At 41.2% G+C, this 25,431-nt stretch overlaps 1 protein-coding gene across 3 annotated transcripts in view; it reads right to left on the bottom strand.

The window, feature by feature from the left end:
• STK3 (serine/threonine kinase 3) overlaps positions 1–25,431 on the bottom strand; it is a 331,931-nt gene that overhangs the window by 82,082 nt on the left and 224,418 nt on the right. For 2 of the 3 annotated variants that reach the window (XM_033934587.1, XM_033934585.1), the window contains exon 8: positions 5,233–5,358. The exons of the other annotated variant lie outside the window; for it this stretch is intronic. In XM_033934587.1, coding sequence (XP_033790478.1) covers positions 5,233–5,358 — 126 coding nt within the window. The remainder of the gene's footprint in view (positions 1–5,232; positions 5,359–25,431) is intronic. 3 annotated transcript variants of the gene reach the window in all.

Below are 25,431 nucleotides of genomic sequence, written 5' to 3'. Positions count from 1 at the left end.
AGAGCGTGATTTGGGAGTAATCATTAGTGAAGACATGAAAACTGCCAAGCAGGTGGAGAAAGCTGCATCCAAGGCTAGACAAATGGTGGGATGCATCCGTAGAGGTTTCGTCAGCCGGAGGCCCGAAGTCATAATGCCCCTGTACAGATCCATGGTGAGACCTCATCTTGAATATTGTGTTCAATTCTGAGACCACATTATCAAAAAGATGTGCGGAGAATCGAGTCGGTTCAGCGAATGACCACCAGGATGGTCTCGGGACTCAAGAACCTCCCATATGAGGAAAGACTAAATAAACTGCAGCTATACTCGCTCGAGGAACGTAGAGAGAGGGGAGACATGATTGAGACTTTTAAATATATCACGGGCCGCATCGAGGTGGAAGACGATATCTTCTTTCTTAAAGGACCTTCAACCACAAGAGGTCATCCGCTGAAAATCAAAGGCGGGCAATTTCATGGCGACGCCAGGAAGTATTTCTTCACCGAAAGGGTAGTCGATCATTGGAATGAACTTCCATTGCAGGTGATTAACGCCAGCAGCGTGCTCGATTTTAAAAAGAAATGGGATATGTATGTGGGATCTCTAGCCGGGTGAAGTCTGGGGGTGGGTCATTAGCGTGGGCAGACTTGATGGGCTGCAGCCCTTTTCTGCCGTCATATTCTATGTTTCTATGTTTCCTTTTATAGTTCTTTTGTCTTCTGTAGTCCCTGTCTTTAGCTTTATGTCCTCTTCCTACACAGTGAATATCCTTTTGTAACCTGTTCTGAGCTGTTGGGAAGGAAAGCATGTGGTCTGAGCCTTAGTGCTGGGCAGTAGAAGTCTGTGGAGGCTCTTGGAAAGACTGTGGGCTTAAACAGCCTGTGCACAGTTGGGTCATCTCCAAGATCCAGGGCTGACACCTGGTCGGGACCTGGCCCCTGGCAGAATCTCCTAGTACTGAGGATCCAGAATGGGAAAGTAAAGGCATAGCTACAGAATCCACTTCATTCCAGTCTTCTTCTGACTGTGCTATTAGAGGATGGAACCCCTGGCGATACAACCACCACAATCCCCAAGGAGTCAATGCGACCACTGTAATTTAAATACGCTTTGTACATCATTCTTATAAATTATGGAGCAAAAGCTGGGCCAGGACGTCCAGAGGGCCCTTGCAGGCATTCCTTTATTCCACTCTGGTGTTTATCGGCAGAAGTACAGCTGCACTATACCGGAGATGCACTTTCACCATTTCCCTATTCAAGCCAGGATTTTTGACCTGGAACTTGAGTCATCTGGGCCCCTATACCACCAAAGGGACTACGGGAGGCTAAACCAGTGGCTGTGTGGTACATGGTACACGAATGGTCCTCAGCCAGCCATCCAGCGTGAATATTGCATGAATCCTACATAGCCTGTCCTGAGAAGTCCATCTAGGGTGATTTTAAGTCAAATTAAGATGTTTTGAGGCAGATAGAAGCTTTTATTCTAATATCAGGAAAAACAAGATGGATACCATGGCAGTGATTTTAGTGCCAAAAACAGCCCATAGGAGCTAATCAAAGAGTCAAAAAAATTGGGGAGCAGGAATTTAGAAGTGGGGGACCCTGTCCCTAGTCCTAGAAACCTTTAAAAATAATTTTAGAGAACCCCCCATTTCTCTCATAGACTGTCACAGCCTGTACTCGCTGTGCCATGCAGGTGCTGGGAACTACTAAGTCTGAAACTGAAGCCAATTAACTTCTGCCTCAGACAAGCCTGGAAATCCAGATAGCTTGCTTCTTCAAACTGCTGCTCAGTCCTACTGGCTGGACTGAGAACTCACCAGACCTCACCAGACCTCATGCATGAAGTTGGGGGGAGGAACTGCAGTCAACACTCGATCCTGGTAAAAAACCACCACAAGGCCACTCAGCCTGTGTGCAAGTTCTCTATGGACAAAATCTGGAGCAAACCTTGCTCACAAGGGAATGGTCCCTATCTCCTGAACTGGTAGTGCAGGCTGGCAAAGCAGGTACCCTACAAAGCAGGCTGCCTCTTGGCTACAGACTACTGCCTTCAGAATCTGTGTTCTCTTGCAGCTAAAGATGTCGCAGAACTGGGATCCTCTGCAGCACCAAAAAGCCTCACGATTGGATAAAACCCTGAAAATAAAGGAAAAATAAACAGAAGCAGGACAGACAGGCTCCTACCATCTCACGTGTAGAGAATAAAACTGAGGAATTACAGGACAGCCAAGAATGAGGAGACGTGGAGCAGAAAAATGTAAATAAGGCTCTCTACACCAGATCTCGTGATCAGAAATACACAACCCACGGGTTCAAGAAGGATAGCCTGTTACACTAGAAATCCCATTTGTAAAGGGAAAAAGGATAGTGATAGGCGAGTTCTACTGTCCACTTTACCAGGATGAACAGACAGATGCTGAAATATTATCAGAAATTAGGAAGGTTAATGAACTGGGTAACACAATAATAATGGGTGATTTCAATTACCCCAAAATTGACTAGGTAAATGTAACATTAGGGCATGCTAGGGATGTAAAATTCCTTGATGAAATCAAGAACTACTTTATGGAGAAGCTGGTTCAGGAACTGACTACAACGGGAACTCACGGAAGCCATTTTTGTTGACGGCTCTGCCTAGGGCAGGAGCGTAGGAAGATTGTTCCTGCCCCCGCGTCACCGCTAGACTACCAGGTAAGGTCTGGGGAGGTCCGGGACGCAGGAAAGAGGCGGGGGTGGGTCAAAGTTGGCCCTAAAAGTTATTCATGATTTTCCATATTCGCGGGCCGGCTCTGCCCCTAACCCTCACGAATTCCGGGGGAGAAGCAGGAAACTACAGGCCGGTGAGCCTCACTTCAGTTGTTGGAAAAATAATGGAAGTGTTGCTGAAAGAAAGGATAGTGTATTTCCTTGAATCTAATGGGTTACAGGATCCGAGGCAACATGGCTTTACAAAAGGTAAATCGTGCCAAACGAACCTGATCGAATTTTTTGATTGGGTGACCAGAGAGCTGGATCGAGGACATATGCTAGATGTAATTTATTTGGATTTCAGCAAAGCCTTTGATACAGTTCCTCATAGGAGGCTGTTGAACAAACTTGAAGGGCTGAAGTTAGGACCCAAAGTGGTGAACTGGGTCAGAAACTGGCTGTCGGACAGACGCCAGAGGGTGGTGGTTAATGGAAGTCGCTCGAAGGAAGGAAAGGTGACTAGTGGAGTCCCTCAGGGTTCGGTGCTGGGGCCAATCCTGTTCAATATGTATGTAAGTGACATTGCTGAAGGGTTAGAAGGAAAAGTGTGCCTTTTTGCAGATGATACCAAGATTTGTAACAGAGTAGACACCGAAGAGGGAGTGGAAAATATGAAAAAGGATCTGCAAAAGTTAGAGGAATGGTCTAATGCCTGGCAACTAAAATTCAATGCAAAGAAATGCAGAGTAATGCATTTGGGGATTAATAATAGGAAGGAACCGTATATGCTGGGAGGAGAGAAGCTGATATGCACGGACGGGGAGAGGGACCTTGGGGTGATAGTGTCCGAAGATCTAAAGGCGAAAAAACAGTGTGACAAGGCAGTGGCTGCTGCCAGAAGGATTCTGGGCTGTATAAAGAGAGGCGTAGTCAGTAGAAGAAAGAAGGTGTTGATGCCCCTGTACAGGTCATTGGTGAGGCCCCACTTGGAGTATTGTGTTCAGTTTTGGAGACCGTATCTGGCGAAAGACGTAAGAAGACTTGAGGCGGTCCAGAGGAGGGCGACGAAAATGATAGGAGGCTTGCACCAGAAGACATATGAGGAGAGACTGGAAGCCCTGAATATGTATACCCTAGAGGAAAGGAGAGACAGGGGAGATATGATTCAGACGTTCAAATACTTAAAGGGTATTAACGTAGAACAAAATCTTTTCCAGAGAAAGGAAAATGGTAAAACCAGAGGACATAATTTGAGGTTGAGGGGTGGTAGATTCAGGGGCAATGTTAGGAAATTCTACTTTACGGAGAGGGTGGTGGATGCCTGGAATGCGCTCCCGAGAGAGGTGGTGGAGAGTAAAACTGTGACTGAGTTCAAAGAAGCGTGGGATGAACACAGAAGATTTAGAATCAGAAAATAATATTAAAGATTGAACTAGGCCAGTTACTGGGCAGACTTGTACGGTCTGTGTCTGTGTATGGCCGTTTGGAGGAGGATGGGCAGGGGAGGGCTTCAATGGCTGGGAGGGTGTAGATGGGCTGGAGTAAGTCTTAACAGAGATTTCGGCAGTTGGAACCCAAGCACAGTACCGGGTAAAGCTTTGGATTCTCGCCCAGAAATAGCTAAGAAGAAAAAAAAAAAAAAATTTTAAATTGAATCAGGTTGGGCAGACTGGATGGACCATTCGGGTCTTTATCTGCCGTCATCTACTATGTTACTATGTTACTATGTTACTATGTATACATATACAGATTAATTCAGTTTGATCATGATCTCAACCTCAGAGAACAATATCCTACATCAAAATAATACATTAAATTTATTAAACTATTAACCTAGGTGAGCATTTTACAAAATAAAAATTAAATAAACATTTAGAAATATATTTTAAAAGGGCCTGGATAGTACAGTGCATGAATGAGTTTAGAAAAATTCAGCTTTTGTGTTCAAATAACTGAGTTGCTGCTGACACATGGTTGCTATTATGTCATTTATTTTGCCATTTCTCATTATCGCAAAAAAACATTTAGAGGTCCTTTTACTAAGTTGCACTAATTGTTATCACGTACTTGCCGCAACTTCAAAGAGCTTACCACAAGACATACTGAGGTGTCCTGCATTAATTCTGTACTCTGCACATGCATACCACATGTTAAAAAAAAATTATTTATTTTTTCGTGGAGGGGGTATGTGTGAGGGTAGAGTGGGAATTTCTATACTAATCAGTTAACGAGTTGTGAGAACTGATTAATGTGTGAACCCTTATCACCCTACAAAATAAGTAAGGGTAAAGGCTCACTCGCTAATCTTTTAATGGCCACACACTAATGGAAAAATTAATACTGGAAATAGGAAATCGTCCATTTTCCAACTGCAGGAAAAAATGACTTTACTGTATAGGAAAGACCTATGTAAAGGCAATGTTAAATCCACTTTTTCTCGCACCTTTGTAAAAGCACAAATTACTCTGCAACATATAACTCAATATTTTGTTTACCTCAATTACATAATATGGGAATAATTTACTGAAAATAGCTCACAAAAGGTCAGAAAACATACCGAATTTTCATCTTCCTCCTCTAGCTCTCTCTGCTGTTCTTCATGTCTTTTTGCCTTGATGTCCATCGCTTCTGTGATTAAGTCTCTCAAAATTGATACTGGTTTGGCATTCTTGATAAAGGAATGCTGTAAAAGAAACCCATTAAGTTTCTCATGACCTGACCTTCAGGCTTTTAAAGATATTAACATTGTTAAAGTTTTTAACATCTTAAACCTTTCATGTTCTGGCCTTGTAGAAGTACCCTAACTCCTGATCTGTTCAGTGCTTCCCAATCTTGTCGTGGCTTTGACCCCATGATTATACAGAAATAAAATTGAGAAGCCCCCTAGAGGAGAGCCCCTTTGGAAAGCCCACCAAAGGCAGGTTTTCTGACCCCATTTGAGGTCACAACCCACAGTTTGGGAAGCGCTGCTATAAAGCTATGCTCATCAATCCTACAGCATGGTTCTTGAGCACCAGCACATAGTCGTAGGAGCTGCATGTTTTCCCTCAAAATAATTGTACATGACCACAGTTAGATAAGACAAAAACAAAACTGTCATGAAATATAAAAGCTTTACAAAATGAAAAGATGAGAGTGACCAAGATGGTGGCATGACTGGATCTCTCTTGTTACTCCATTTTTCTTTGTTGTGAACACTTCTTACCTTGATGTTCCACACAAAGAGGAAGGGGTAGTAAAAGTTGTTCCCTCACTGGCCTGAACACTGTCCCTTGTGTAACAGAGGACACTAACAATCAAAGCCAGAAAAGGGAGCAACTGCCTCAATAGAGCATGAGATCACCTTGTCTCTTTCAGATTTCAGCCTGCTACTAAGTCTGGCAGCATCAGTGGCATTGTGTGCCAGGCACTGTTCCCTCTAAGCTGAGTGAGAGTCCTCTACATCCAATTCTGCCAGTAAGGGGTGCTGTTTCACTATCACATTTTCAATAATGAGGGATAGGCAAGCTCAGGGGTTTCAGGGGCTTCTTCTGATTAGGTACAATCCCCTGTATAATGGATATTAACAGAGGTGTGTCATTGCAAAAATTGTACAAACCACTTCAGCACATCAGCAATTCCAAGTCAAACTACAGCAAAATTACCTAAGAACCTTTCTATTTACAAATTGCTCAGCAATTAACATGGATAATTTGCTTTGCAAACTTTAAAATTACTCTGCTCTGTTTATATATTTTATTAATGATTGTTTTGTAATGTGATCATATAGCCTTACTGGGTCAGATCAAACGTCCATCAAGCCCAGTAGCCCATTCTCATGGTGGCCAATTCAGGTCACTAGTACCTGGCCAAAGCTCAAAGAGTAGCAACATTCCATGCTACCGATTCAGGATAAGCAGTGGCTTACCCCATGTCTTTCCGGTCCCAATACATATCCCTGTGGCAGGCCACTGTTTACTCTCCTCCATTGAGAAAAATGACCATTTAACCCTACCCTCTGTTTTCTATCTGATAACCAATACCTAGTCCACAACTGAACTTTGCCACCTATCTCTTGACTCATTAATTTTCTCAGGAGCCTTTCATAAGGAACTTTGTCAAAAGCTTTCTGAAAATCTAGATATACTGCATCAATTGGCTCACCTTTATCCACTTCGAAGAAGTCAAGCAAATTGGTGAGGTAAGATCTCCCTTGGTTGAACCCACCATTTTGCCCGCCACTGAAGTTAAGCTTACCGATCTGTAATTTCCCAGATCTCCCCTGGATCTCTTTTTAAAAATTGGCATAAAATTGGCTACCCTCCAATCTTCAGGCACTACAGATGATTTTAGCAACAGGTTACAGATAACTAACAGCAGGTCAGCAATTTCATATATACCATCTGGTCCAGGTGATTTATCACTCGTTAACTTGTCGATTTGGCTTAGTACATCTTCCAGATTCACTGAGATTTCTTTCAGTTCCTCCGCATCATCACCCTTGAAAACCATTTCCAGTTCAAGTAGATCTCTTACATCATCTTCCGAATAGACCAAAACAAAAAATTCATTCAGTTTCTCCGCTATGGCCTTATCCTCCTTGAGTGGCCCTTTTGCTCTTTGATCATCCAACGGTCCCACGGATTCCCTCACAGGTTTTCTGGTTCTGATGTACATTAAAAAAATGTTAAAAGTTTTTGCCTCTTTTGCAAGTTTCTTTTACTATTCTTTCTTAGCTTTCTTTATCGATGCTTTGCATCTAACTTGCTAGTGCTTGTGTCTCTTCTTATTTTCTTCATTAGGATCCTTTCTCCATTCTTTAAGGGATGTTTTTTGGCTCTAATAACCTCTTCCACATCACCTTTTAACCATGCCAGCTCTCGTTTCCTCTTCTTTCCACCTTTGCTGATACGTGGAATTTATCTGGTCTGGGTTTCCACAATGGTATTTTTAAAGAACATCCACATCTTGCAACTGATCCTTTCAGGTTCTTTTTAACCATTTTCTTCATTTTATCATAGTCACTCTTTCAAAAATTAAATGTCTCTAAAGTAGATTTCTTTTGCGATGTCACTCCTAGTATCAGCTCAAATTTGATCACGTTATGATTACTGTTTCCCAGCAAACCCAACATAGTTAACTCTTGTACTATATGCCTTGCATTCAACTAAGGACCAAATGTACAATAGCTCCCCCTCTTGTTGGTTCTTGCAGCAGTTGCTCCAAGCAGTCATTTTTGATGTCTAGGAATTTTGCCTCTCTAGCACTCCCTGATGTAACATTTAACCAGTCAATGTAGGGGTAATTCCTGTTATATGTCAATGCTTGTCATCCCAAAATACAGCATCCAGCACAATGGGACCAATATCAAATCTCGTTTTTGGACATTCAAATTAGAATGGATCAGGAGGGTTTTAGTACTATAGTTTTTTCAAAGCCAACGGACAGAAATTCGTCCATATTGCTTAAAAACTAACATTCCCTTTGCTCAATTTCTAAGATTTCGGCAAATTTGCCATACAAGAGAATTTTAGGAAAGATCTAAGGAGTTACATGCTAAGTTTGTGCAGCAAGGGTATCCTGAGGGTGTAATGAAACGAACCTATAGAAGGGCCTTATACAATCCCAGATAAAATTTATTTCAGTTAAGCCAGTGGAGGAATCTAAGAAGACTATACCGTTTGTGTTGCGTTTTTCCAGATTGTCATCCCAGGTGCAATGAGCTATTCATCTTCACCTTGCACCGTTGAAGATACATCCATGCCTGAAGGATGTTAACATCATTTTTTTCATTTGCGTGTAATCAGATTCTGGGGGATTTGCTAAGTCTTAACATGGTAACCCCTATAGATATTGTTATGGAGGGTGATCTGTGAGGCCATGTGATCAATGCTTGGTGTGTGGGATTGTGAAAGAAACCAGTGTTTATTGTCATCCTCAGACAGGCAGGAGATATAAATTATCTGAAAAACCTCATGTTTAACAGTGGGGGTTGTGTATCTGATTTGGTGCCCCTGCTGGTTGATGTATGTGGGGCAAACTTCTCAGATGCTAAAAAAAATGGATTTTTGAGCATTGCTCCTGTTTGAACACACGGAGGATAGAAAAGCTACTGTTCATGCGTTGACTGCAGTTCCACCATACTTTTAACTCCCTGAGGTGTGTGGTGTTGAAGCAGGTGCGGAAATCCCCCCGTCATGGTGATTGGTGATGTCAACTCTTACAGCGCTGGATATACGAAATGCAATCAGTTCAACCATAAGGTTTAAATGCACACAAAGAATTGGGGGGGGGGGGTTAAAAGGATCCCCATTGAGAGTGTGAGATTGTGCCCCTATTGGTTGATGAGAACTGGAAGGGGAGGAGCTAAGAGCTAGTGGGAATATTTCCGCCCGGCATGGTCACTACATCGGAGTCATTCGGAAACTTTTCTTTTCTTGTTTTTGGCTGCTCTGTCACGGATGAATATTGGAGCAAGAGATTCCTGAGGAAGCCGGTTGGTGAAACAGGGATGAATCTCTGCTTTATTTCTGCATGACAAATATAGTAGCGGTTTGAGATGCCACGAAAAACAGCCTATGAATGATCAATGGAGAACGGTTTGGAGCCAGAGCAAGCTAAGTGCTTTGTTTCATACCTTTTGTGCTTGGCTTTAATGATGATCATTCTACACATTGTGTTCCTTTGTGCCCCTGCAGTCTTGGAGACTTTAACAAATGATATTTTGAATTATTTTCATATTGGGAGTTTTTTTGGCTCATGAAGCCTATCTGAGGCCTTTTTCTCCCAACTTTTTGAATTTCAAAGAAAGCTGTGTATGGGTTTTGGGAAGGTTTGAAGCAGTATCACAATGTTTGATTAGTCTCCCAAGTTGTATGTGGATAAGTTAGTGGAGTATTTTGATGTTTGAAACTTATTCATCCTCTATTATACTACAGGGTACTTTAAATCACTCATTATTATACTGTTGCCCAATTCTCCAGCTTTCCTAATCTCTGAAAAAATTTCTTCATCTGTCTGCTCATTTTATCCAAGAGGATGGTAGTATAACCCTACCTTTATATTCCTTCCCTTCACACATGAAATTTCTATCCATATGGATTCCACACTGCTATCTATGCCATGCAGAATGTTTATTTTATTTGATTCAATTCCCTCTTTAACATAGAGCGCAACCCCCCCCCCCCTCCAATTTGATCTACTCTATCCTTGCGATATAATTTGTACCCAGGTAATACAGTGTCTCATTGATTGTCCTTCTTCCACCAGGACTCTGAGATGCCTAACTCTCCTATTTTATTTTTTAGGTTTCTAGCATTTGTATACAGACACTTCAAATTGTGTTTTTCCCTTGTAACTACAGGCTGCTGAGAAGACAGGGAAAATTTGAATCTTTTACTCTGCCTTCCTCTTAAACTTTCCTGGATTTATTTATTTAAAAATTTATATACCGTATATTACCTATACGGTTTCCATAGTAACAAGCATAAAATGTTAAACAAACATACATAGTTCAGTTGTTAAACAATAACTCTTAAAAATGGTCGATAAACATCAGAAATCTTCAAATCCAGTTTGAATATAAAATTTCAACTCAAAAAGACTTCAAACATTTGAGTTTTTAACATTTTCTTAAAATTCATTCTAGCAGCACACAAATGCAAAAGATGCAAAAACTCATAACAGTTTCATTATTCTTTCACTATTATTGGAACTTCTCTACTGGGACTCCCTAAATATTCTGTTCCAAAGATACCTCACACCGAACCATCCGCTCCCGGGCGACTGTTAGCTTTCCCCCGCATCTCAGTGTAAAAGCTGCTCTATCTCCTTTTTAAATGTTAGCACCAGCAGCCTGATTCCATCCCGGTTAAGGTGGAGTCCATCCTTTCGGAACAAGCTCCCCATTTCCCAGAAGACTGCCCAGTTCCTAACAAATCTAAATCCCTCATCCCTGCACCATTGTCTCAACCACACATTGAGACTTCGGAGTTTGCCTGCCTCTTGGGTCCTAAGTGTGGAACTGGGAGCATTTCTGAAAATGCTACCCCAGAGGATCTGGCTTTCAGCTTTCTACCTAAGAGCCTAAATTTGGCTTCCAGAACCTCCCTCCCACATTTTCCTATGTCATTGGTACCTACGTGTACCAAGACAGCCAGATCCTCTCCAGCTCTATCTAAAATTCTATCTATGTGACGCGTGAGGTCTGCCACCTTCGCACCAAGCAAGCAAGTGACCAGGTGATCATCACGCCCACCAGCTGTGAAGCTTCTTATAGTGCCAAACGTTTGATCATGTAACTCCATTATCTAAAGAACAGCACTAGCCCCCTACCACAGTGCAGTTGTAAGAATGTCATTGGAATATTTTAATATTTGCTTATATATTCTCTTTATATATTCTCTGTCATCTTTTGTTCATTTCTGACCTGCAGATGGCATTGCTTTGAAAAAGAGTCAAAAATATATTATGTTACTCCAATAAAAGATGTTATCGCCTTATCTCATTTTATGTTTTATTTCTTTTTATTACCTCTAAAGTAGATTAACATGGCAACTTCACTATTTAATACAGAGGTGATCATTAGTCACATGCTTACAGATAAGCATAAACTTCAAAGTCCAAAAAAAATTATCTTTAAAAGTTTGGGATGTAGATATTCTTTAAGGAGATACATTTGAGCACTAACACAAGTTTATGTTTTTGAGATAAGAGTAAAAATAGAAAGTTTCTAGTATTATTACAATGATACCACTATATACTACTTCTTGCAATTGTTTGTAATATTATTGCACACACTAATGATCACCTCTTTCTTTGTGTACTGATTTGTGTGGGTGTCCATTTGATTGTATTTTGCAAAGGTCTTCACACCTTTGTACATATTTCATATTCTGCCGCCTAAAACTAAATTTCAAAATGTATTAAAGTCGTTGTTGATCTACACCAGAGGTCTCAAAGTCCCTCCTTGAGGGCCGGGACTTTGAGATCCCTGATCTACATTAAACTTGAAAAAAATAATTATAGAAACATTAAAAAAAAGACATGAAGAATAGAAACCAAGAGTCTGGACTACATAAAAGGGGTAGGGAATAGAAACATAGAAAATGACGGCAGAAAAGGGCCTCGGCCCATGAAGTCTGCCCACTCTAATGACCCACCCCCCTAACTTCTTCCACTAAGAGATCCTACATGCCTATCCCCTTTTTTCTTAAAATCTGGCACGCTGCTGGCCTCGATTACCTGCAGTGGAAGATCATTCCAATGATCAACCACCCTTTCAGTGAAGAAATACTTCCTAGTATCGCCATGAAATTTCCCCCCCTGATTTTCAACGGATGCCCTCTTGTGGCCGTGGGTCCTTTAAGAAAAAAGATATGAGGGCCACAATCCAGTCGAGTTTTCAGGAATTCCCCAATTAATATGCATGAAATCTATTTGCATATAATGGAGACAGTGCATACAAACAGATCTTATGCACATTCATTAGGGAAATCCTGAAAACCAAACTGGATTATGGCCCTCGTTCCCCACCCCTGGAAGCCTTCACAGCCTTTGTCATAGCAAACCCAAATTGGTTACCTCTAAAAATGCCTTAATAAGGCTCATAAGTTACATAGTACTCATCAATGTCCAATCAAAATAGCTAGTCTGATCTGAATACTCCTGGATAAAGAATCAAGCTGTTTCTCTTGTATGAAGTAAATTGAAACAAACTCAACATGCTTAACACATAACTCTAAAATATAGTTATTCAAGAGTAGAGATTAGGGAAAGGCCAAAAGCTATAAGAACATTTCCATATGTTTGAATATCCTTTAGAACTTTTAGGTCCATAATTGTATAGAGGAAACTGTGTGTCACCAAAAACACACTGCCTCTATCAGGTCATAGCATAAAATAAACACAGCACATCAACAGCTACTACCATCTCAGTAGTAAAGCATGGAAGTGGCAACATTATGTTATAGGGATGTTTAAAGCAGAGAGAAAAGGGAGGCTTGTAATAAAATATGTAAAACACAGTCAGAGTCTAGAAAAAATGTATTCTAGTGTGTCACAGACCTAGGACTGTGGTGAAGATTTACCTTCAAAAGGACAATAATTCTAAGAGCAAAGCAAAAGTAACAATGGAGTGGCTCAAAGTGAATGCTTTCAAGTGGCCCAAAGGCCACACCTGACCCCATTAGAAAACCTGTACAAAGTTCTGAACAATGCAGTTCACAGATCAAAAGAGCTTTCACTTTTTGTCAAGAAGAATGGGCAAAAACTGCACTATCCTGCTGTGCATAGTTGGCAAATATGCAGAAGGCAATTTTATAAAAGGGTGTAGAAGAAGCCTATTCTATAAAACAATGGTCTCCAATGCGTGGCCCCAAAAGTCCTCAAAACAGTTGACTAAAATGCTCTTCGTTCATGTAAATGTATTAATTTCAGTCTTGCTCACTTGATGTTAGTAACTGCAAACAATTTCTTAAAGTGTGTTACTCAGGTGTCTCATTTATGGAATTTGCTACTGGTGACAATTCAAAATAAAACAAGTTTCTAAAATATATCCTTGAAGTGTTATAAAATCAATATTAGTATTAGTTTTAGTGTTTTATACCCAATCTGAACAAGCAGGTCAAGACAGTTTGACTTGACCTGCTTGAAATCTTTTGGTGACCTGCAAAGTTTTCTCGTATTCATACTGCAGTCCTTTAAATAAAAAAGATTCGAAACCACTCCTATTTAAGAACATAAGAACTGCCGCTGCTGGGTCAGACCAGTGATCCATCGTGCCCAGCAGTCCGCTCACATGGCGGCCCTTAGGTCAAAGACCAGTGCCCTATTTGAGTCTAGCCTAACCTGCTTACGTTATGTTTCAGCAGGAACTTATCTAACCTTTTCTTGAATCCCTGGAGTATGCTTTGCCCTATAACAGCCTCTGGAGGAGCGTTCCAGATTTCTAACACTGTCTGGGTGAAGAAGAACTTCCTTACATTTGAACGAAATCTATACCCTTTTAACTTTAGAGAGTGCCCTCTTGTTCTCTCCACCTCAAAGAGGGTGAACAATCTCTCTTTCTTTACTGTCTATTCCCTTCAATATCTTGAATGTTTTGATCATGTCCCCTCTGTCTCCTCTTTTCAAGGAAGAAGAGGCCCAGTTTCTCTAGCCTCTCATTGTATGGCAACTCTTCCAGTCCCTTAACCATTTTTGTCACTCTTCTCTGGACCCTTTTGAGTAGTACTATGCCCTTTTTCATGTACTGCGACCAGTGTTGGATGCAGTATTTCAAGGGCACACCATTGCCCGGTAAAGCATAAGAACATAAGAACATAAGCATCGCCTCTGCCGAGTCAGACCATAGGTCCATCGTGCTCAGCAGTCCGCACTCGCGGCGGCCCCCCAGGTCCATGACCTGTAGTGTTCTTTCACTTAAGACATTTTATCCTTTATAGTACCCCTCTAGCTATACCCCTCAATCCCCTTTTCCTTTAAGAACATGTCCAACCCCTTTTTGAAACACAAAATTGTACTCTGCTCTACCACCTCCCCCGGAAGCGCATTCCAGGTATCCACCACCCGCTGGCTGAAGAAGAACTTCCTAGCATTTGTTCTGAATCTGTCTCCCTTCAGTTTTCTTGCGTGCCCTCTTGTTTTTGTTTCCCCCGCTAGTCTGAAGAATCTGCCCCTCTCCATCTTCTCTATACCCTTTATGATCTTGTAAGTTTCTATCATGTCCCCGCTAAGTCTCCGTTTTTCCAGAGAAAAGAGCCCCAGTTTCTCCAGCCTCTCAGCATATGAGAGGCCTTCCATGCCCCTTATCATTTTTGTTGCTCTTCTCTGGACCCTCTCGAGTGTCACCATATCCTTCTTAAGGTACGGCGACCAGTATTGAACGCAGTATTCCAGATGCGGGCGTACCATCGCCCGATATAGCGGCAGGATAACTTCTTTGGTTCTGGTAGTGATTCCTTTTTTAATAATTCCCAACATTCTGTTCGCCTTCTTGGAGGCCGCTGCACATTGTGCTCCCGACTTCATTGATTGGTCCACTAAGACCCCCAAGTCCCTTTCTAGGTTGCTCTTCCCCAACACCATCCCCCCATCTTGTAGCTGAACATCGGGTTTCCTTTCCCTATGTGCAAGACTTTGCATTTCTCTACATTGAAACACATTTGCCATTTATTTGCCCATTCACTCAGTTTGTTCAAGTCCCTTTGTAGTTCTTCACATTCTTCAACAGTTCTAACTCTACTGGAGAGTTTTGTGTCGTCCGCAAATTTTATTTTATAAGCAGCATGATAACCTTCTCTGATCTGTTTGTGATCCCCTTCTTAATCATTCCTAGCATTCTGCTCACCCTTTCCGGCTTCATTGACATGTCTACAAGTACTCCCAAGTCTCTTTCCTGGGGGCTCTCTCTGAGTACAGCACCAGACATCCTGTATTCGTCCATATGATTTTTGTTACTGACATGCATCACCCTTGCACTTATCCATGTTGAACCTCATTTGCCATTTCGCGGCCCATTCATCGAGTGCGTATATGTCTCGTTGTAGGTCTTCACAATACTTCTGTGTCCTCACTACTCTGAACAACTTTGTATCGTCCGCAAATTTAATTACCTCACTCGTCATACCAATTTCCAGGTTGATTATAAATATATTGAAGAGCACGGGTCCAAGCACCGAGCCCTGCGGCACCTCACTGGTGATGCTCTTCCAGTCCGAGTATTGTCCATTTACCCCCACTCTCTGTTTCCTATGCTCCAGTCAGTTTTTAATCCACATGAGTATTTCACCCTCAATTCCATGGCTCGCAATTTTCCAAAGTTGTCATTCATGTGGAACCTTGTCAAACACCTTCTGAAAATCCAGATATACAATGTCGACCGGGTCGCCCTTGTCTATCTGTCTGTTTATTCCCTCAAAGAAGTGCAGCAAGTTCGTCAAACACGATCTGCCTCTGCTAAAACCGTATCCGTCAAGGTGATCAATGATGCAGTCTTTTATCAGCGACTCTACCATCTTTCTCCGTATCGAGGTCAGACTCACCGGTCTGTAGTTTCCCAGATCTCCCCCTCGAACTTTTTTTTCGCCACCTTCCAGTCTTCCGAAATCTTTCCCGATTTGATCGACAGATTGGCTATTAGTTGAAGCAGTTCAGCTATGGTCCCTTTAAAAGTTTACATGACTGAAAAAAAACTAATAATAGATCTGAAATCAGCGTGAAAAACTGATTTAGAAAAATATGGTGTGTTGTCAGATGATTCAAAAAAAAAAAAAAAAATTTGTTGCTTTGTGTATTCAGTGCTAGTACCTGCATAGTGAACCAGGTAAATTTAAGACAGTTCCAAAGCTTTTGAAATGCTTTTGTAGGCCTCTAAGCTCTCCTCTGTCCCAATGAAATAGCTTAATTCTTCTATTCCCCCTTCCCCCAGTCTGCGAATCAAAAAACTCTCATACCACCAAGAATGTCCCACAACCCCCTGAGTGAACCCCACTCATTCCTGCCCTAATGGCTGCATCCTCAAAATGGCTGCTGTGACCTCTCACTGTTTCCACAGTCATGATAGGTTTCTACCATTGTGAGTCTATTCCTCTTTTATGTCCCTGTGTTTGGCCCTTTACCATGCCTTTGGACTTGTCCTATGCTATTTGCTGTTTTGCTTCCTGGAATTTGCTCTTTTGTGGTTTTCTTTATATATCAGTTTGTACTATTTTTTTGTCTTGACTAATCTATGAACATAGACAGGCATGGGGGAAGTCACTGCTGTCCTAGGATTGGTAGTATGGAATGTTGCTACTATTTGGGTTTCTGCATGGTACTTATGACCTGGATTGATGTAGGATACTGAGCTAGATGAACCACTGCTCTGACCCAGTATGGCTATTCTTATGTACATATGAAAGTCTCTTTGAAACTTGTCCTCAGAATAGAGGCTTCTTTAGTTGAGTGCATTTTGAGAACATTCAGAGGAGTTCTATGGGTATTTTTCTGTACATCAATGATATTAAGACTTAGGGCCATAGTTATTAATGCATGCTACTATTAACATGAATTATTTCAATGTAAATAACACAGATTTAGTGAAAATCAAATATCAGATTGAATAACACTTTCACATAAACAATGCAATATAAAGGAACAAAGCTATAGCACAAGCCAAGAATAAACCCAAATGGGAGGGAAAAGACAGAAGAAAGCACTCCCATTGCCACAAAAGTGACTTAAGGTGTTCAGGCAAAAAACCTCATAGGTCAAAAAACCTCTGGGAAAATAAAAAGCTCTGTGCGGTGCAATGAAAATTCAGTGTGATCAAAGTGAAATAAACTCAGACTTATCTCAAATAACGATCCATACACCAACAATGGCCAGAATTTCACATTTCTGCTGCCTCAGGGTGTAGCCAATCCGATTGTCGACTTTCAAATGGGACTCATAAAATGTGTCTCCCTGCACACAATTTACTACTAATTTATGCTGATTTTCTAAAGGCCCTGTTTTATGCATTGGGACCTAGTTACTAATAATTCAGGTTAGTAGTAAAAAAGTACATGTTAAAGGTAGCACACAATAGTTAACTATGGCCCTTATAATCTTAGAAGTTGGTAGATGTTTTAAAACAGCCCCATAAAAGATGAACAATTTTCATATCTTCTAAAGATATTCATGCTTTTATAGGTAATACTTGAAACTTTTTTTTGACATAAAAAAGACATTTCACCTCATTTAAGATTTTTGTACTTTGGTCAGAGAAGTGTTTGCCTGCGTACTAAGAGTGCACTATTAAATAGTACCTCTTTAGCACATTAAAAATTTTTACTACAAATATAATGCTGATACACCATGCAAATGTGCTATGAAAAATAGAAACAGAGAAACGTGAGCGCAGACAAAAACCAAATAGCCCATCCAGTCTGCCCACCCACAGCATCCACTATCTCCTCCACTCCCTAAGAGATCCCATGTGCCATAAGAATAGCCTTAGTGGGTCAGACCAATGGTTTATCAAGCCCAGTAGCCTGTTCTTACGGTGGCCAATCCAAGTAACTAGCACCTGGCCAAAACCCAAGAACTAGCAACATTCCATGCTACCGATCCAGGGCAAGCAGTGACTTCCCTCATGTCTTTCTCAATAATAGATTATGGACATTTCCTCCAGGAAATTGTCCAAACCTTTCTTAAAACCAGCTACACTATCCAATCTTACCACAATTTTGGCAACGCATTCCAGAGCTTAACTGTTCTCCGAGTGAAAAAAATATTTCCTCTTATTGGTTTTTTTGTTTTTTTGTAGTTCTTTATTAATTTTCCAGTCCAACATAAAGTGCAAAGAATATACAATCAAGTAGCACAGTAAACAGCACTTATATCCAAACAATTAAAATACAGAGTATATCCCCCCCCTCCCTGGATGTGTGTGTGTTAAAAATAATTAGGAATTTAAAACTTTATTCTATTAATCTGTTTTAACAAATTCCGCTAATGAACCCCATGTTGCTTTAAATTTTTTTATTAAGTCCCAATTGTTCAGAATTCATTTTTTCATACCTATAATATTGACATAAAGTTTCCCACCAAAAGTTAAAATTCAGTCTGTCCCAGTTCTTCCAATTCCTTGTTATTAACTGCATAGGTACCCCTGTCATAATAAGAAGGAGTCTGTTTTTGCTTGAATCAACTGGACTCTTAGGTCGCAATAAAGTCCCAAATAAAACAATGTCATACGACAGTGGAATAGAAGCCTCCAAGATCCTATTAATTTTACTCCAAATAGATTTCCAAAAGTTGAGTATCAAAGGGCAATAAAACAACAAGTGATCTAGTGTCCCTATTTCAAGATGACAATGCCAGCATCTATTAGACTTTGAACTATCCAACTTTTGCAAACGAACAGGGGTCCAAAAAATTCTATATAACAAAAAGGTCTGTTTTAAACACACACTTTCATCTTTTTTGACAAGAGTATGTAATTCTTCCTGCTTCGTATCCAACTTGACAGTATTATTTTGCAGCACACCTCTGATTGATTTTAATTCCTCCATCAGCTGTTCAACTCTGAAGTGTCCTTTCGGAGGGGCACTTTAGACGGAGTTGGTGGATCTGGCTTTTGCCTTTTGCTGTACTCCCAGCCACAAATGCAGCTTCAAAACTGGTCTGCCTTCCAGTTGCCATATTTGCTATAAGTGATATTGTCAAAGAAATTATTCACTTTTAGAGTAAAAAAAGGAGCTTCTGTCCAGACAAATTAGCAGAATGGTGCAATTGAAGAAGGAGCTGTAGAATCACCCAGCCATCTTGTCTGCAGGCAAGCCACGCCCCCTATCCCTCCTATTGGTTTTAAAAGTATTTCCCTGTAACTTCATTGAATGTCCCCTAGCCTTGTAATTTTTGACGGAGTGAAAAATCGAACCACTTGTACCCTTTCTACTCCACTCAGGATTTTGTATGCTTTCTTGAACTCAGACACAGTCTGTCTCCACCACCTCTACTGGGAGACTTTATCATGCATCTACCACCCTTTCTATAAAAAAGTATTTCCTTAGATTACTCTTGAGCCTATCATCTCTTAACTTCATTCTATGCCCTCTCATTCTGGAGCTTCCTTTCAAATGAGATTAGTCTCAAGCATATTTATACCACATAGGTATTTAAATGTCTCTATCATAACTCCCCTCTCCCACCTTTCCTCCAAAGTATACATATTGAGATCTTTAAGTCTGTCCCCATATTTTATGATGAAGACCACTAACCATTTTAATAGCCTTCCTCTGGACTGACTCCATCCTGTTTATATCTTTTTGACGGTGCATTCTCCAGAATTCTACACAATACTCTAAACAAGGTCTCACCAGAGTCTTATATAGGGGCATCACTACCTCCTTTTTCCTACTAGCCATTCTTCTCCCTTTCCACCCTAGCATCCTTCTAGTTTTCGCCGTCAACTTTTCAACCTTTAGATCATCACATACTATCACACCCAAGTCCTGCTCCTCTTTCATGCACAAAAGTTCTTCACCTCTTAAACTGTACCATTCCCTTGGGCATGACCTTGCATTTTGTAGCATTAAATCTTAGCTGCCAAATTTCAGACCAAGCTTTGCTAGGTCCTTCCCCATGTTATTCACACCATCCAGGGGTGTCTACTCTATTGCAGAATTTGGTATTATACATAAATAGGCAAATCTTACCCGACAGGAATATCGCTTACAAAAAATATTTTTAAAAACAGGCCAAAGAACTGAACCTTGAGGCACACCACTGGTAACATCAAGTTTCAAGTTTATTAAAGTTTTGATTTGAACGCAATATCAAGTAATTTCAATGCGTATAACAATAATAATTTGGGGGGGACAAATAAAAACCATTTAAAACAATAAACGTACAATCTTATCCACAATTATTTAAAGATACAAAAGAAATACAAGGATAAACTACATTTCATTAAAATTTAAAAAAAACCAAAAAAGAAAAACATTTAGGGAAGAACAACATCAGGAGGGGTATTAAAAGATTTTTGGTGAAACTTGGTCTAAAAGTAATTGGGGGGGGTTATAAAAAGACTTAATTTAAAGGAGAATAGAAAAAATCAAGAAAGATTGTCTGATCTAAACTTCATATGCATCTTTATATAGATGGCTTTTTAGATTGCTTTTAAATTTTTCTAAGGAATTTTCAGCGCGTAGGAAAGTAGGAAGTTTGTTCCAAAGCTAAGGTCCCAAGACAGAAAAAGTTGTGGTTCTTCTAGTGCCAATTACTTTCAATGATGGAATGGTCAGCAAATACTGATCTGCTGATCTAAGAGATCTAGCTGGGGAATATGGTATTAAATATCGATATAAGAATATATGAGTATTGGTTTTCTGAATTTTGAATGTCAACAATGCTATTTTATATGTTATTCTGTGTGAAATCGGTAGCCAGTGTGCTTCTTGCAGAAGAGAGGTGACATGATCGTATTTTTTAGAACATCCCTTTCTTCAAAGCTCTCCATTGACCACTACCCTCTGTTGCCTTCCACTCAACCAGTTCCTGACCTAGTCTGTCAATGAGGCCCATACCGAGGGCACTTAGTTTATTTATTAGATGCCTATGTGGAATACTGTCAAAGGCTTTGCTAAAATTTAAATAGCGCACTCCATCTATCCAATTTTCTGGTCACCCAGTCAAAGAAATTGATCAGATTTGTCTGATCAGACCTGCCTCTAGTGAATCCATGTTTTTTTTAGGTCCTGTAATCAACAGGATTCCAGAAATATTACTATGCTCTGCCCATCCCCCGAGCCAGCAGGGGAAACTTTTCCAATTGCTAAGTATAATCGTGAATCCATTCAACTGTATAGTTTAATTGCTAGCTCTCAAAAAATATATATATACATAAAAGGCAAAAGCAGTCAAAAAATTGTGTTAAATACTTGTTGAATCTTATAATTTGTTAAATGCTTGCTATTTTTTAATATTTGATAACTGTTGCCGATTCTTAAATGTTTTGTTAATTGCCTATTGTATCTAACAGTCTATGCTAATTTGAGTACCGAATTGATAGCTGGATTTCTTCATTCTCCTTTCACTAGATCTACTTCAGAATAACTCCAATTTAGAAACGCTCTACTAGATTTGTTCCAATATCGTTTGTGCTGATACCTAGTACGTTTATTATCAATCCTCTCCTCTATCCTTACCTACTCTCACACGCCTCAAACAGGCCCGTCTAGCCCTTAGATCCCCCAACTCTCATCATGAAGCCACCTTCATGGCTCCTTCTTCTCCTACTCTGCTCTTCCCTCAAACTCATCCCCTGCCTGACACCCCCTTCCCCCAACCTCCTCAACCCCGCAAATGTCCGCAGTACCTGCCCTGGCCTCAGAATTCCCACGCTGATACGCCACAAACACCACCCATCCTATAAAAACCCCCGTAAAGTCAACCACGCTTCTCTAAAACCTGTCCCCGCCTCCACTCTCCCAGACCTTACCTCTAATTCTCTCACCCCAGTTCCGACACTTTATTGCAATGCCAGATCCGCTTGTAATAAGATTCAAATCTTAAAGGACCTACTCAAGGACTAAGACCCCGGATTCCTATTCATCACAGAATCTTGGATCACAAAAAATGACCAATTTACTCAAAACGAATTTTGCTCCCACGGCTACCAAGGCCTCTTCTCTCCCAGACCTAACCGAAAAGGAGGTGGCCTGGCTCTCCTTTTCAAATCATTCTTCGATGTCCAGCTCCTTGAAAAGGGCAGCCTCTCCTCATTAGAATACATATTAGCCTCAGTTAACGATGAACTCCACCCTCATCCACTGGGTATCTTGCTTCTATACCGCCCACCTACCCCTTGGAACAATTCCTCCGAACTCGTCTTTGAAACCATAACAAACGCCTTCCTCAAATTTCAAAGATTATTGATCATCGGAGACATCAATCTCCACCTTGACGATGTCACCAGCAAGGATGCAATTGAATTTAATAGCTTCCTCTCCTCTTTAGGCTTTCCCCCCACCACACTCTCCCCAACCCACGAAAAAGGCCACACACTAGACCTCATCAATTTTCTAGACCTCACTACCCACAAAACCTCAACTGACGACATTCGCTGGGAAATCGTCCCCTGGTCCGACCACTTCCAAGGGGCTTTCTGTCTCCCAATCTTCATGTCACATTTTGGGCCCCCATCTCGCACCTCAAATTCTATTACCTTCCGAAAAAAAATCTCGAGCAATCTGTTCTGGACCAATTTTCTTGACAAATTTTCCCCCATCCCTAAACCAGCAGAACCAGAAACTAACTGGCAAAACTGGGTCGCCCTCTCCGAGTCCACCTTCCATTCCCTCGCCCCTCTCTCCACTAAAACCATCTCCCATTCCCGTAAGGCCCCTTGGTACCTCCCATACCACAGAGAACTGAAACAGAAATGCCGAGCTCTGGAACGAAAATGGAAAAAATCTAAATCCCCTACAGACAGACACTCCTGGAGGGTCAATATTAAATTCTACAATACTGTTCTAAAAAAAGCAAAGAAAAACTTCTACGGTGACAAAATCTCCAAATCCAACAACCAGAGTAGCACATTATTTAACATCTGGCTTTCCTTAACCTCCAAAAATGACTCCATCCTCCCCTCCTCCCCCTCAGCCGATTCTCTAGCAAAGTTCTTCAGCTATAAGGTCTCCACCTTGAGGCGCTCCTTCCCACCTGCAATCTCCTACAAATCTTTGATTCCAATCGACCCCAACCCTATCCCAATAGACTCCTACCCCATCCCAGCCGACAGATCCTGGTCTTCCTTCGAACTAGTTTCTGAATCCCTGGTCCATAATCTCTGCCTCAAATTGAAATCCTGCAACTGCACCTTGGATCCAATCCCCGCCTACCTTTATGAGAACACTCCCTCTCAGGCCATCTCATCTCTTACCATTCTCATAAATTCCGCCCTCCATTCGGGTCTATTCTCCCCAGAAATGGGCCAAATCTCCTTAACCCCACTACTGAAAAAACCTGATCTAGACCCCCTCCACACCATCCAGCTACAGTCCAATAGCAAACATTCCTCTTCTTACCAAGATGCTAGAATCCATCATATCCACTCAACTATCTTCCTACCTTGAAAAATTCACCATTCTTCTATCCTACCAATACGGCTTCCGTCCAAACTTCAGCACCAAATCCCTTCTGACCTCCTTAATCTCAAAAGTTCAACATCTCCATTCTCGCAACAAGTTTGCCATCCTTATTCAATTCGACCTCTCTGCAGCTTTTGATGTCGTCCATCATGATATCCTAATTTACTAACTCACCGAGATAGGCATTAACTCCACAGTCCTTGACTGGTTCTTGAAGTTCTTACGCTCCCGCTCCTACACAGTCAACATGAATGGCACTTCTTCCTCCCCCTGGAACCCGATATGTGGAGTCCCACAAGGCTCACCTCTCTCTCCTATCCTCTTCAACATTTACATGTCCTCCCTTAAACTCCTCCATTTCTCCCCACTTGAAACACTTTACACTTACGCAGATGACATCTTTGTTCTCCTCGAGACCAACTGGAACCTCACCAACCTCTCTGCGAACATATCCTCATGTATATTGAACCTTCAATCCTGGGCCCACACTTTGCAGATGAAACTGAACGAATCCAAAACAAAACTTCTCTGGCTCGGCCCAAAACTGGACCAACTGCCTACCTCCATCCCACTGTCCTCTGGCCCCACCCTGCATCTTGAATACTCAAGTAAAATTCTGGGAGTCATCATTGACTCTACACTTTCCTTCAACGATCACCTCAACTCCCTAATAAAAAAATGTTTCTTCAGCCTTCATATGCTAAGGAAAGTGAGAACCTGTTTCCATCAAAAACACTTTGCCGTCCTTGTCCAATCCACCATCCTTTCCAGACTGGACTATTGCAACTCTATCTACCTAAGCCTAACAAAGAAAAACATTCAAAGACTCCAGCGGATTCAAAATGCCGCTGCTAAGCTTATCTTCGCAAAAAGCAAATTCGACCACGTCTCACCACTTTTGTCCAAGCTTCACTGGCTCCCGATAATCTCCAGAATCCACTTCAAATGTGCCTGCCTTATTTTCAAGATCCTACACGGCATTCTCCCCCCTTTTATTCCTCTTTCTTGGAATTCCTCTAACCCCAATTCCACCAGATCTACCCAAAAACTGAAACTTTCCTTTCCCTCTCGAAAAGGCGTTTCCCTTGTAGGAAAACTAGGTTCCTCCCTCCCTTTCAGAATCACTGAGCTCTGGAACAATCTTGCCTCCCCTCTTAGGAATCTGAGCTCCCTCCAAATCTTCCGTAAACATCTGAAAACCTGGTTATTTTCAAAAATGTAACTCTTCCTCTCTCTGGTTCCTCTGTCCTAAATTTTCTCTTCATTTTGTCTTTTCCTTTCACTGGAGTTCCTTTCTACCCTAACCCTTGTTAACCGTGTTGAGCTTTGCGAATGTAGTGATGACGCGGTATACAAACCCAAGGTTTAGTTTAGTTTAGTTTTAAAAGCTTTTCCATTAATTTACTTATTGGCCTGTAGTTCCCTACTTCTTCCTTCCAATTTTGTGGAGAGGGACCGCATCCACCTTTCCTCAGTCCTCCAGTACCAATCCCAAGTCTAGAGCAGCATTGAAAAGGTCAGTCAGCGAAGCCGCCAGAACTTCCCTAAGTTCTTTCAGTACCCTCGGATGTACACCATCCGGCTCCATCACTTTGTCCACCTTTAGTTTAGCTAGCTCTTCACAAACACAATTCTCTGAAAATCGCTGACTCTACCTCATCTCCATCCCTACTTATATTTGTCTTCTGCGGTCCCTCTTCCAGTGCTTCAGCTATGAACACAGAACAGAAATATTTGTTAAGCAATTCAGCCTTAATTTTCTAGGGAATAACAACTTTACTATTTTGTAAACACCAAATGATAGCCGAGGAGACACTTGGAAATTGTGTTCCGTTTTGGAGGCCATATATGGTGAAAGGTATAAAAAAAACTTGAAGTGGTCCAGAGGAAGGCAACAAAAATGATAATGGGTTTGAACAAAAAGAAGTATGAGAAGAGACTGGAAGACTTAAATAAGTATACACTGGAGGAGACGAGACAGAGGAGATATGATGCAGACGTTTAAATACTTAAAAGGTATTAATATAGAACCAAATCTATTCCAGAGAAGAGAAAAGGTAAAACTAGATGGCAAAATTTGAGGTTGCAGGGAGGAAAACTCAGGAGCAATGTTAGGAAATTCTTTTTCACAGAGATGCCTGGAATGCCCTCCTGAGGGA

Source organism: Geotrypetes seraphini, chromosome 2 (assembly GCF_902459505.1).
Source record: "Geotrypetes seraphini chromosome 2, aGeoSer1.1, whole genome shotgun sequence".
Classification (NCBI taxonomy): Eukaryota; Metazoa; Chordata; class Amphibia; order Gymnophiona; family Dermophiidae; genus Geotrypetes; species Geotrypetes seraphini.
Note: the sequence above shows the minus strand (reverse complement) of the source record. Positions and strands in the feature narration are given on the sequence as shown.